General features: G+C 36.1%; 1 protein-coding gene across 2 annotated transcripts in view; it reads right to left on the minus strand.

Annotated features, from left to right (window-relative positions):
• ABL1 (ABL proto-oncogene 1, non-receptor tyrosine kinase) overlaps positions 1–14,469 on the minus strand; it is a 209,203-nt gene that overhangs the window by 51,452 nt on the left and 143,282 nt on the right. The window contains exons 1-2 of one of the 2 annotated variants that reach the window (XM_044663978.1): positions 12,844–12,922; positions 289–465 (exon numbers count right to left, since the gene is read on the minus strand). In XM_044663978.1, the coding sequence (XP_044519913.1) occupies positions 289–465; positions 12,844–12,922 (256 nt within the window). Of the gene's footprint in view, positions 1–288; positions 466–12,843; positions 12,923–14,469 lie in introns of those variants that run through there. The other variant, XM_044663977.1, reaches the window with a different exon arrangement.

The following is a 14,469-nucleotide window of genomic DNA, read 5'->3' on the forward strand; positions in this document are numbered from 1 at the left end:
GAATAGATAGAAATCAAAATGTTTCCATATCTAGTTCAATTTTACTCTACATTGTAAAAGAATCTTTATCTTGCATTACTGATAGCTCTATTTTTCTTAAGCATTAATGTAGTATGAATTTCTAAAATAAGTCTTTAATTAAAATCATTTCCATCATTTTCTAACAGTTTCTCCTAATCCAAACTTTAAGTCTATTATTTAAATGACCAAAGTGGTGGTCAATTCAAGCTATAATTTCTCTGATTATGGTTTCTAAAAATCGTTGTTAGCAACCTACAGTCCTCTTACCTTTAGTTATGCTTAGAGTGTTATCTCCACTGGCCACAAAATCATACAGTGCAACAAAAAGGTTAGGGTCATTTTCACTGGGACCAGCAAGGAGGTTTTCCTTAGAGTTCCAACGAGCTGCTTCACTCAGACCTTGTGGCTCAAAATCAGATGCAGTTACTGGCCTCTGAAGGGCTTCTGGAAGAGAAAAATTACCTGGATAAGGACATCTGTCTGAGGAAGACATCCTGTCTACACCCCAAGGTGCTTCTAAAGATGGGTCAGCCCAGCTCCCCTTAGTGGCTACTGATCATTTCCTTTCCATTGATTGTAGTCAATTTGGTGCTCTCTTAATATAGGATCTGTGATCTTTTGACTGGTTCTAAAAGGAGTTTATAAACTTAAGAAAACAATACCCTAAAAAATGAGCTTGAATTTAGAGAGGTAGAAGGGATCTTGTACCTTCCAGAATCAAGTACCAGTAGTAGTATGACACTGTGGACAGAGAAATTCTTGATTCTGGAAACTGAAGACTTGAGGTCAAATTCTATCTCATACTTGTATGTCCCCTGGGCAATTATTTTTCCTGCTTTGGGCCTTAGTCTCCTTATTTGTAAAATGAAGGGATTAGATAAAATGGCCTCTGAGATCCCTTTCAAACTCTATATAACTCTAGGATCCTATACAAAAACAAAATATTTCATTTGTCATAAAAAAGAAATCATATTCAAACCTTCCTTTTCCTGGAACCAAAAGAGTACCAAAACATTTTCTTGTTAAGCCTGACTCAGGAATAGTCCCAGTTTTAATATTTACTTCTAGACAGCTGGATGTGCTCAGCTCTGATCTAAGCTTGGTTACTTCAGAATAGGGCTGAACCTTTACACATTCTGAAACAAGTTGGAGCTTTTTAGAATACAAACCAACATCAGTGTTGGGGGTGGGGACTAGGGAGGAGGATAAGGCGGAGGGAAATCTTTCGGTTTTGGCTTCTGGACTTTTTAGTGAAGTAAATCTCAAAGATGACTTCTTTTTTTTAGGTTAGTTCTCAGATGATATCTTCATGAGATCTGATAATCTTACTTTATAAATCATGACAGTAAAAGTAGAAAAGAAACATGTTCCATTCTAACATTAATATTTTCTGGATTATAGAATAATCCTAATGACATATGAGGCATTTGTTCTTTTAGTATCCATGTTATAAGATTTGAAATATTAAATATGATTAACTATCCTTGTAAATTTTTGTATTGTATATTTTATTAATTTGTATTAATTAAATTGTATATTTAAATCGGGAGAAATGTTAGCCTCAACTAGATATTTATATGAGAGAAATATACAAACAATGAAATAGAAAAATGTGCTTTTGAAGTACACACACACACACACACACACACACACACACACACACGATAGAGAAACATACATAAAGTCTCTTTTTCCTTGTCAAGAAACACAAACATTTCACTATTCCAGAGTTGTAGAATATTTATACTGTGGACCTTTGTGGGTTCAAATCGTAGTCCTACATGTGTTTCCTGGATGACCCTGGGCATGTCATATCAACTTTCCAGGTCTCAGACCCCTCATTTGTGCATTGAAGTGAAGGATTAAACGACTCCTCAGGTCCCTTCCAGCTCTAAATCTATGATTCTGACACCCCCATAGCTTCGTGGGTAGAGTATACATGTATTCAAGCCCAGGTAGATTTGTGCATTCTCTGGAAATCAAACTGAAATCACAACCATAGAAAAGGTTTTTGTTTTTTCCTCAAATGATACTAGATAATCTCTCCTATACAACAATGGATTTTCTTTCTTTCTTTTTTTTTTTTAAAACCCTTAACTTCTGTATATTGGTTTATAGGTGGAAGAGTGGTAAGGGTGGGCAATGGGGTCAAGAGACTTGCCCAGGGTCACACAGCTGGGAAGTGTCTGAGGCCGGATTTGAACCTAGGACCTCCTGTCTCGAGGCCTGACTCTCAATCCACTGAGCTACTCAGCTGCCCCAACAATGGATTTTCTAAAAAATTCCATGATGAAGTGGGGGAGGAGGGTGAAGATGAGGTGAGGAAATGACTGAAAAATACCTGGAGTCAGCAAAATGTAAATCACAGCCAGAGGGCAACTGACACTTCAAAGTGAAGATGAGAGAAATGCTCTGAGGAGCTACCCCCAAAAATGGAGGCAGATGCTGGGAATTTAGGCAATAGGATATGGCCTTTCATAGGAAGGAAAGGGCCTCCCACTGCTTTCTGATTCAACAGGAAGGCAGGAAATCCAAGGCAGTCCCCCAACTTTCCTCCTTAGATTCTTCTCTACTCCACAAATTAATGACTGAAACCTAGTGGGGAGGCTTGCCTTTGAATCAAGATACTGGAGTACAGCCACAATCCAACACCAGAATCCTCTGTTTAATTCCCAATCCAGACTGATGTCAATACTGACTCACAACGTACAAATGCCAAATTTCTTGCTTCATTTCAAAACAAACTCCACTGTCAAAGCTTAAAAATGGTCACACTTCCAAAACAAAAGTTGAACAAAATATGCAGAAATCTTCCTTGCTTACTAATACATAATCTTAGTACCACTGTTAAGTCCTTAGTACCACTGTTAAGTCATTATACCATTAAAAAGTCCCCATACTTTCATGAAAACCCTTGCATATTCGAAAAGACAGCAGAAACAGAATCAAGTTTTCTCTTTTCTTCTCCAATAGATCTTTGGAATATTATAGAGATCCCTAAAAAGAAATAAATTTTAATAGGGACTATATTTTGATATGGATTTTGGTAAAAATTGTCTCCAGTCTCCTTGAATCCCTTATTTTAGTATAACTCATGACCACATCTTCAAAAGTGTCTTTGAAGGCTGCATGGTAGAATGGATAGAAAGTTGGCCTGAATCAGAAAGACTTGGTTTCAAATTCACATAGTGGGCAAGACACAGCCTCTGGGCTACCAGGCAACTCTCCTAAGCCAGTAAAATGCAAAGATGTGATCATCTGCCTCAGTAAAAGGAAATTTCTCATCCAACTTCCTCTCAAAAGTCTCAAGTTTAAAAAAGGGTTTCTCTAAGCACATTTAAAATTATTTTGAAATAGTCATTCTCACACGAAAATGGCCTTCCCCTACCAATAAAACCATAAAGCAAACTTGAGTCTTTCAACAAACATAGAATATATCAGTCTGGAAGCCCTCTAGTAATTTCAGGAACTATACACACACATACATAAAATTCAGTTAGTACTATTCATCTATACTCTTGATCTGGTGTTGGATGATCTGTATGAATTCCATTCTAAGAGCATAGTTTGTTTATTTGTTTGTTTTTTGAAACCAATCCTCCCAAGCTACATAATAAATACTTCCGTAAGATTGTGAGTCAGTCAGTGATCAGAGATGTTTATAGAAAAGCTTCTCAGATGAAGCATACTTCTCATCTAGACTTCCAAGACTTGCTAATTAAGCAAATACTAAGGAACAACAAGAGAAGTAATCTTAAAAACTTCAATGGCTAGCTACTTCACAATCCCAGGGGGGAAGAAAAGTCCTCCAACTCTAGGAAAAACATCCCAGAGAGGCTCCCAAGTTTCCTATTGGCACTTTATGCAAAATTTCAGTTTTGTCTAAATAAAGGGACTTAGCTGTATTTCTGTATTTATTCTCATGCTATTCATCTGATTATTCCCTGCAAATTTCAGCATGGGAGTGGGGAAGATACAAGTGTCAAATGAATAAGGTCACATTTCCTTTTAGTTTGGCTCATATTCAATTATTTAAACACTTAGCACTTTACCCTTGTTATTTCCTTATAGGCAGCTCATTGCTCTCCTACTTCATAGAATATCTATATTTTTAAATCTATAAAACAGATCCTTCCAAGAAGGAAGAAGGTTTCGTGTTTTATTTTATACTCTGTTCCAGTTGGTGAGATCATTCTCAGGCTATTCTGAAATCAGTTTATAAGAATCTCTCATAATTTTTTATAATATGAGCTTAGAGTAAAAACTGCATTTCCCATCATTTGAATATGTTTAGTATTAGCCTAAACCAAATGCAGAGATCATTTTATGTACGCTGTATATGTTTTTAAAACGGTAAACAGATATAAAGTGTTTCAAACAAAAAATCCTAACTAAACCAAGTCATATCCTTACCTACTTTTTTTTTAAAAAAACCCTTACCTTTTGTCTTAGAATTGATACTAAGTATTGGTTCCAAGGCATCAGAGCTATAAGAGCAAGGCAACAGGGGTTAAGTGACTTGCCCAGCAAAGAAGCGCCTAAAGTGACATTTGAGTCTGGGACCTCAGGTCACTAGGTCTAGCTTTCTATCCACTCATCAGCTGCCCCCTTAGCTATTATTACAATCATTTTCTGAGTCCTTTCTGTGTATGTAAGGCACTTTGCTGAGTGACATAGGAAACACAATGAAAAAGATGATACAGTTTCTGCTCTGGAGCTTCAAATATAGGTAATAGGGAGAGAAGATTAGGAAGTATGAGAAAGCCAAATAACAATACAATTTCAGGGAGGTCACAAGGCAGGGTATGTGCCAAATGAATGGTATAATCAGTGATGGGCAAACTTTTTAAAGAGGGGGTCAAAGGAAAGGAAATGCTTATCTGTCAGTCTGTTTCTCAGGCAACTCTTTTGAAGTTTCATTGTATTGTATCCTACTCAATGTATTCTTCAGATTAGGAATAATGTCGCTCAGTGGGATAGAACATTTCAGGGGGCCCGCATCTAGCCCATGGGCCATAGTTTGCCCATCACTAGTATAGATAGAAAAAATTAAAAGGTGGAAAGGGAGGGAAGAAATACACTGAGAACTGGGAAGCCTTCAAAAAGAAAAAAAACTTGAAACAAAATTTTTCCTCCCCATAGAGAAAAGTATTGTTATATTGGTTCAAATTGAGATAACCATAGCACGTATCAACCTAGAATATTCAGAAGTTTTCAGACCAATAATATTTAACTAATCTAGACCTTTTTTGAATGAGGAAGGGAGATTAAAGGAAAGAAGTTAAAAAGTTAACTGAAATGTGAAAAATCTATGAATATTTAAGAAATTATTTCAAATTAGCCCCTTCTTTGTTAGTATACAAACTGATCCTTAATAAACCCTTTAAACTTTTTCCTCCTTAAGTAGGTTAACTGTTTGTCCAGAAATTTCGTATATCTTATTTATTGAATTAAGTAGAATATTACTGGCATACATTTGTGTTTTATCAGTGTCTGAATTGATCATGTTACTGTGCTAATTTGGATACAATTTATATATTTAATCAGGATAAGACAACGATGACCTCTATGACTTTGGGTGAATTACTCAGTGAATCTCAATTTCCTCATCTGCTAAAAAGGGATAATATCCCTGCCTACCTCAATTGTGAAGAGCAAATAAAATGTTAAAGTACTAAACAAATATAAAATAATTTTTAAAACTATTTCTAAAACTAGCCATAACTTTCCCTACCAAAATAGCATAAAACTCACTAACAAAGCAGTCAGTAATTATTAGAAGTAATTAAAAAAGACAAAACAGCACATCACCAACATTTACTGAATAGCTACTCTCTGAAGGCAATTCTGATGTTTTTATTTTGGATAAAACACTTAAAAGTTGAACTTGTACAAGAAATTTTAACTTGTTTCAAAAAAGAAGATCATGCATCTATTAGAAAAAATTCTCACTATTTACCATAAAACTAAAACTAAACTATACAAGCCTATGAGGACACTATAATATGCCTACAAGTTAGGCATTTGTATATGGAGTACTGGAAAAAGCAGTGGATTTGAAGATAGAAGACTATAGCTGACATCTTGGATCTGCCACATACTACACATGTGACCCTTAGCAAATCATTTAACCTCTCCAAGCCTCAGTTCTTTATCTGTAAAGTGAGAAAGTTAGGTTAGATGACCTTTAAGGTTGATCCGTTCCAGCTATTGTCTTTAGTCACCCTATGGAGAACGTAAGACAGGGTATGAGAAAGGATCCCTAAAATATGACTGTATTGTTGGGATGATTAAATTAGTGCTTGAGTTGAAGTCAAGTTGAAATAGTCCTTATCTAGCCCATCAGTTCATGATCTGTCTGTTATTTCCTGAAATATATGAAAATATTTTCATTCTGCCATAAACCATTTGCAAAGGATTAAAATCACTCCTTCTCCTTATGTTAGCCATATGATAGTTTGAAAACATTCATTACACGTTTCCTGCTCTTTCAATATGGATTGTACTCATTTTGGTCCCAATATGCTGGGATAGCAAAGTTGTTGGTTACCTTGGTTCCAATATCTACACAGTATACCAATTGATACTTAATAAGCCTCATTTGCCTAATTCAAGATTAGTTAACTAGTTTCCCATAACAATAAGAATTTCAGACTTAAACTTGTCAATTTAGGCAGCTAGGTGGCACAGTGGATAGAGAGCTGGATCTGAAGTTCAGGAGGATCCAAATCTGGCCTCAGAGACTTAGTAGCTGTGTGATCCTGGACAAGTCACTTAAACTGTTTGCCTTAATCCACTGGAGATGGAAATGGCAAAACACTCTAGTATCACTGCCAAGAAAACCCCATGGGGGGGTGAGGGGGGGGGGTGAAGGGAGCTGGGGGTAGGGGGGCCCAGACCCAACTGGGTGGCTCAATGGATTAAAAGCCAGGCCTAGCGAGGGGAGGTCCTAGGTTCAAATCTGACCTCAGATACTTCCTAGCTGTGTGATCCTGGGCAAGTCACTTAACCTCCAGTTACCTAGTCCTTACCACTCTTCTGCCTTAACCAATACACTGTGTTGATTCTAAGACAGAAGGTAAGGGTTTAAAAAAAAAAAAAAAGCCCAGGAACAGTATAGTTCACAGGGTCACAAATAATAGAACACAACTGAACAACAACTTGTTAATTCAGTTTGCTTTTTAAAAAATCTGCAATTTCATCAAAGTAGAAGAACACACAATTAAGGAATTTCCTCTATTATCCACTGATTGGGGCCGCTAGGGGAGCTCCAAATGATGTATTGCCAGACCAATCAGAAGGAAGACAAACGTAGGTATAAAAGCTCTTTTATTCACTCAAAGAGTATCTCTGGTGCAAATGGAGGCATGCTATTAATAAATTTCGATGCCCCTATTAATAAACAATATTGTATGAGGGTGAGGGTGGTAGATTTCCTTTACCATTGAAGATTAGTAACTGCTCTTCAGCTTCTACTTTAAAAAAAAAATAACCCTTGCCTTCTGTCTTAGAATCAAAACAGTATATTGATTCTAAGGTAGAAGAGCAATAAGAGCTGGGAAATGGGGGTCAAGTGACTTGCCCAGGGTCACACAGCTGAGAAGTGTCTGAGGCCAGATTTGAACCTAGGACTCTCTAGGCCTGGCTCTCAATCCACTGAGCCACCCAGTTGCCCCCTTCAGCTTCTACTCTTAAAGGGTTACCTGAGACAGTGGTTGGATAAGTGACTTGCTCAAGGTCACATAGTTTCAAGTCACTCAGAGGTAAGGCTTGAACCCAGGCCTTCCAGATTCAAAGGCCAGTTCTCTATCCATTTGGAAAAACTGTATCTCAAAATCCTCTCTGAAATACCATTATGAAATGTCATGATGCTAAAATATAGTTTTGTCTCCCAGGTTTTGAACTGGGCACTAGTGAGGGAAAAGTCACTATAAAGAACTTTAAGTAATGGAATAACATTAAATGCAATACAATGACAATGGGAAAAGGAAAATCCATGATTTCTGGCTATACAGTAGCAAAAAAGTAGTGCAAGTTACCTTCTATTTGAGTTTTGGACTAAGACTGAAACCACACAAACTTCCTTTATCACAGTCCTAAAAGGAAAGGCCAATAGGCAGCAACCCTGGTTTTACTGGCTTCATTTAAAGAGCAGACCATCACAATTGCTGAACATAAACACTAGCTACAAACATATTACAAGGCAAAGAACCAGACCAGAGGTCAGAAGAAAGAGGCTCTGTCTCACACAGAGAACAACAAAAACATTTTACTTTTTTGAGTTGAGAAAGTAGAATTTAAAAGTCAATTTGAGTAACAGAGACAATTCAGAAGATTCATTTCTTCTCTGTCTAAAAAGTAGCCAGTTTTAAGCTCTTAAGTCTGTTATTCCTAAGGGTCTAAGACTAAAGGGGCTATTTATTTACTCTCAGTTTAATACAAATAAAAATAAGAAAATGCTGGGGTTGTTTAACCTGAGGATGTGGGGGTGGGGATGGAATCAAATCACTTAAAATACAATATTTAAGTGTAGCAGCTGAACATCAATATTTGTAGTGGTTTAAAAAAAAAGTCAGTTCTCTATTCCAATTCTAAGGGCTTTGTTCTCCAAACTTCAGTGCCTTAATTTCACATACTAAGAAAGCTGTTTGTTTGGAACTACCATTTCAAAATGTTTTTCAAGTGTCTGGAATTTGTAGAGATGTCTTAGAAAAGGGGGGGGGGGCTGTCTAAAATATGAAAAGTAAATCAATGTAATTTTTCCCATCCCCAACTAAAATATTTAATGGGGAAAAGTGAGAGTCAGGAGAGGGGAGGACATTTTCCAGCTTAAAACCAAGAGCAGGAAGTATTAATTATATGTTGAAAATGAATCATTTTATATAACATATGGACAATTCAGCTCAATTCTGAATAACTAAACTGAAAACGAAAATGTCAATATCAACACTGATAAAATACTAAATAAGAATTTCTAAAAATTTATTTAAAGACACCTTAAAATTTGTATAGTCTTTTGGTTTTTAAAAGCATTTCTAAGGGGCAGCTGGGTAGCTAAGTGGATTGAGAGTCAGGCCTAGAGACAGGAGGTCCTAGGTTCAAATCTGGCCTCAGACACTTTCCAGCTGTGTGACCCTGGGCAAGTCACTTAACCTCCATTGCCTAGCCTTTAACCGTTCTGCTCTTCTGCCTTAGAACCAATACGTAGTATTGATTCAAAGACTGAAGGTAAAGGTTTTTTTTTAAAAAACAAACAAACAAACAAACAAACAAATAAATAAAAACATTTCCACAGATAATATCTGATCAGATCCCAAGAGCCTTATTAGGGAAGAAGAGCAGATATTACCATTTGACAGATTAGGAAACTGAGACTTAAAAAGAGGAAGAGATTTGCTAGCGGTAACACAATAAATACAAAAGTGGGAAAAAAACAGTTGTCTGAATTCCCACTCCATCACTCTTTCCACTCTACTCCATGGTCAATCTTATGGAATTGGTGGTATTCCAGTGAGACATTGTAGACTGACTGCATAGTCAGGGTAATTGAGTTTAAGTCCCAGTTTTGCCGTAGTCAAGAGACCTTAAGGAGCATTTCCTCATCTGGAAAATGACTGGTTGAGCTAATTGTTCTCTACTGGATCTCCAACAGTTCTAATACCCATTCTAGCTTTAAGGCTCCATAGTCTTTTGATAATGTAAAGAATATCTAACAATATATTAAGAACTTAATAAATGTTTGCTGATTGACTGATAGACCAATTGGCTTTCTCATTTGCAAAATAAGGCAATTTCTCTAGTTTGACATTACATGGGAATTTTCCTTTAATTAACTTTAAAAGTAATATAATTTAGAAAAAGTACTGATTGCTGACTCTGGCACATAGTAGGCACTTAAATAAATTCTTATTTTATTCTGAGAAATGTATCTGTGTTGCTGCTACCATATAAAAAAACTAGCAGTTACTTGGAAAAGGAGTTAAAAGTGGCCCTGTATAAGTATCTGTAATGTTCTCAAAGAGCTGGTTGAATTGCTATTAATTACTGATTATACATAAGATAAATGTATCAAAATAGCCAATCTAGTCTGTGTGCAACAAATTTAAGTGGTAAAAATTAATTCTTAGTATTAAAGGTAAAAAATTCAACACTTGACTGGAAAATTGATTGGGCCAGAGATTATGTGGCTTAAATGTCCCAGAGATAAAACAGCCTAAATGCCATGAAGTTGGGCATCACAAATTAATTGCTAAAGGTGTATGTTTTTACTAGTATTATATTCCCTTCCCTTCCTCCTCTATTCCTGCTGGAATATTCTCTTATTTCTATCATTAGTTATTGGAATTCTAAGGTTACCATTGATATCCAATTTTTTTCTGGGGAAAATAGTCCATATTAAATTCAAAAGAACATTTTTATTTTTTAGAGAAGTATTCTTTCTTCAGAGAGATGGAATTGTGAATAAACAAATCAAGTTGCTTTAACTGTTGTGGAGACATAATGGAAGATTTGATTGTGCTAAATTTTATTGATCAGTAAACTAGGAAACAACTAAGTCAAGCACAGAATAAAACGCTCAACCAATACTTGTTCATCGTTTGAACAAGTATGAAAACTTATTAACTGTAGGAACAATTGTATGACTGACTAGAAACATTGGTGAAAATACAAAAGTAAGATTACTTACCCAGCTGTTGGCAACCATTTTCCCCAAGCAACAAATGACCTTTCCATTTCTTAAATCATTATCACTAAGACTTTATTAATACAGTCTCAAGTCAACTACAAAAACATCAGTTCTAGTCCTGTCTCTAATGACAGTACTAAAATATGAAGATCTCCTAAGAATAAATTTCTAAAAACTTGAGTTACTCTAGCAGATTAAGTAAATTTAGTGTTTACTTAAGCCTAAAACGATATGCTATATCATGAAAAGGTTTTTTTTTTTGAGGTAGTTTGTTACTTTTTAAAATTATGGTGCTTATTGAGTATTAGTAAGCTATTTCAAGATTCTAAAGTTTTTAGAAAGAGAATTTTTAAGATCCTAAAATTTCAAATTCAGGAAATTTAACTAGGGTTTACTCAATTTACTCAAAAACATTTTCAAGTTTTATAGAAAAAAATGAGTTAGTTTTCCCCCAGTTCCAATGAACTGTACACTAATATGTAAATGAACCTTTGATTCATCTGTAAAAAGTAATTTTTGATGAGATAATACTTAGTCTATAAGAGTTACTAAATTAGTAAAAAGTTTTCTGCTACTTGGAATGCAAATGCTATTTTAACACTAAGCTTCATCAAACTTTATTATAATGAGGACAACTATGATTACTTAGAGCAAACTTTTAGACCCAAATAAACTATCAACTAAAATGCTGTGATTTTTTCTCAGCTTGTCTAATTTTTAAGTTCTTTCTTTAGTACAGCATGCTTACAAAATAATAAAACAAGTGTATAAACAGCTGTGCTTAACTTGTTTCTAATAAAAACAAACAATTTTCACCTATCTTGCTGGAATTCAGAATCTAGAACAGCATACCTAGGCTCCATAGAGCCCTTCTAGGAAGGAAAGGATTCAAAGAGAAAAGAAACTGGAGCCAGCAAATAAATGAGGCCTTAATTTTTCTCTCAGAAAGGTAATGGAAATACATCTAAAAACTAGAAAACTTCATAGGCTCTAATAAAATTCCAATTTCCTAAAAGCAGCTCTCTTTACTACTTAATTTCATTTTAATCAATAACCATTTATTAAACACTTAGTATGTGCTAGGCACTGTGATATGCTTTTGGAATACAAAGATAAAAAAGTTCAGTTCCAAGGAGATAGTTAACACTCAACAAGATTAAAATCCTAGGATTATGTCTTAGTGCTGAAAGGTTACCTCAGGAGATTATATCCTCTCATCTAAACTCCTGACTTCTGGATGATTCATTGTTAACTCCATTATCTCTGATGAAATGATTACTAATAATCATAATATGGCTCTCAACTTTTGTAGAGATGCTAATACTACACCAGCCACTACTTATTGTGGTCAATCTACTTTTTCCAAATCTAATACCTTTTTAAAACTAGAACAGGAAAAAAAGAAAGGAAAAAAGGAGGTAAAGGAAAAGAAAGGTGGCAGAAAGACAAAAGTGAAATGCTCCTGGCACTAGGCCTTGTTATTAAAAGAAATGAGAACATATACTTTTTCCAAGTACTTTGACTCATTCAGAATTCCTTTCTAGATCATTTATCTTTCTTCCCCAACATAAGAAAGTTATTCCTCCAACCAAATTCAAGGCCTGTAGATAAAACTGGGATGAGGTTCCCCCCCCCCCAATCTACTTTCAGATGATCAGAAAGAGCACTTGAGATTCTGCAACCATAAATGGTATAGCCATGTCTTCCTTGTAGAAGATACTTAATGCAAATCACATGTTTTCAAAACATGGATTCACACTTTTAACATATAGTTCCCTATTGACGGTGAAAATTACTCATCTGGCCATCTGACAAGGCTATCGAGTTTTACTTTATCAAAACTTCCTCATTAAAAACCTTTTGCCAGAGACTTCTTGTGAAATGGTTATCACAGAAATTACAATTCTAACCTAACTGAAATAATACTAGGAATGAAAATCCTTTCTTGATTTATATCCTGAAAGGCTCTATCCACAGCAATGTGGTTAGTCTTCTCACAAAGCAGGGCCATGGGGCTGACTAGGGAGAGGCCTAAGCAAACGGGATTCCAGACTTCAGGAATCCAGCCCCTAGGCCTTCAGAACCCAAGCCTGTCTTCTGAATCCAATTAAAAACTGCTGGAGCCTTGAACTTACCTTCCAAATAACAGCTGGAGGAAGAGGAAAGTCCCTTCTTTGATTTGCAACCCACCAACTTCAAGCAAATCTCCAACATTTTCATTTGTTAGAAAGCGTCCTTGATAGGTGTTTTCCCTCCCTCCCCGTCCTTTTTCTTGGACCAGTCTCTCACATGCAAATCCTTTTGAGAAGGCTGAAAATCCGGCAAACTTTAGATCATTCAAGTGCCCAGAAATAGGGGTCCTCCATTGTGCCCATGTTGCCTGTAACTAAATTGGAACAGCTTCTTGTTCCTTTGGGGTTCTTCTTTTGGCGGGAGAAAAAAACCCAACAAAGTTGAAAGCAGTTATTCTTTATGGCAGTCTCCAAACTGCCACCCGCCCCTCATTCTCGGGCCGCTGAACATTCAGCAGAGTCAGAAAGAAGTGCTAGGTTAAATTGCCAACAAAGGGCCCCCTTCAGGCTTGGGCTGTCTGACTTCATGACATCAGGCAGGCTAGTAACGCCCACAGAAGCTCAAGTGGGTGGATTCTTAACTCCTTCGTTACCTAGGCCATAGAGAGTGCCAGAAAAACCACCAGATTTTGCTCAGCTCTCCAGCTGTCCTTTAACTTCTCCAAATTTGCTGCCTAACTGGGGTGTTTTTTTTCCCTTCTCCCCATGGTAGAGACAAATTTCTAAGACAAAATAAAGCAATAAAAATTGTCTTAATACTTTAAAAGGACCACACTCCAAAATCCAACAGTTTTTCAAAATCAAATCCAGCTCTCTCAACCAAATGCTTGCTCTAAAGCTTGATGAGTGTTGTGCTTGCTCTTGTGAGAAATATGCTGAATGACTCGAACAGTGAGAAATACTCATATTTATAATTCAGTCCAAATCTTTCATTTATACATAAAGAAACTGGAGGCCAAAAAGGTCACACAGGTAAGGACTTTCTTAGCCAGGATTTTAACTTGGCCACACTGATTTCAAATCCAAAACTTTCCACTAATCCACAATGCCTCTCATTTGACTCATAAAAACTATGGTGAAACAGGTTTCTAGCATATGTTGGAGCATTTCCCTTTTAAATTGAAAACTTGAAGCTATAAACTGCAATCTGTTAACTGAAAAATGAAAACCAGCAACATCAATTTAGAAATACTGATCATAGCATTCACATTAATGCATTAATGCATGCTGTGGAGTGCATGCTTTCTCAATAAATCTGAAACACTCTACTTCTTAAGTTGTCTTCATGTCATCCTGAGGTTTCTCCAAATCTCTAGCTTGGGAATGCTGCTGGATAAGAAAGAATTCCACTCAAAGTCTTATGCCAAAGCACATCCTATGTCTCAAGAATGCTGTTGAATAATGTAGAAATTCCAGTGGAATTACCTCCACCAGGACCATCAATGCAAGCTAATTCAATGATGGTCAGAGGGATGAATAAACAGTATGTTTACTGTAAATGGAATAATGCCTAATACTGTACTATCATATCTAGGTTCTAAATTATTTTATTTTTCTTGGACGTAGGGTAGAGTTAAACAGTACTCAAAACAGTGATAAGGCATATGGGAAGAGGAGATTTTGTAAACTGATGGCACAGGATGAAATGACATGTATATCATATGATGTTATGCTTTTGAGTACTTTTTT

This window comes from Gracilinanus agilis, chromosome 2 (assembly GCF_016433145.1).
Source record: "Gracilinanus agilis isolate LMUSP501 chromosome 2, AgileGrace, whole genome shotgun sequence".
In the NCBI taxonomy this organism is placed as follows: Eukaryota; Metazoa; Chordata; class Mammalia; order Didelphimorphia; family Didelphidae; genus Gracilinanus; species Gracilinanus agilis.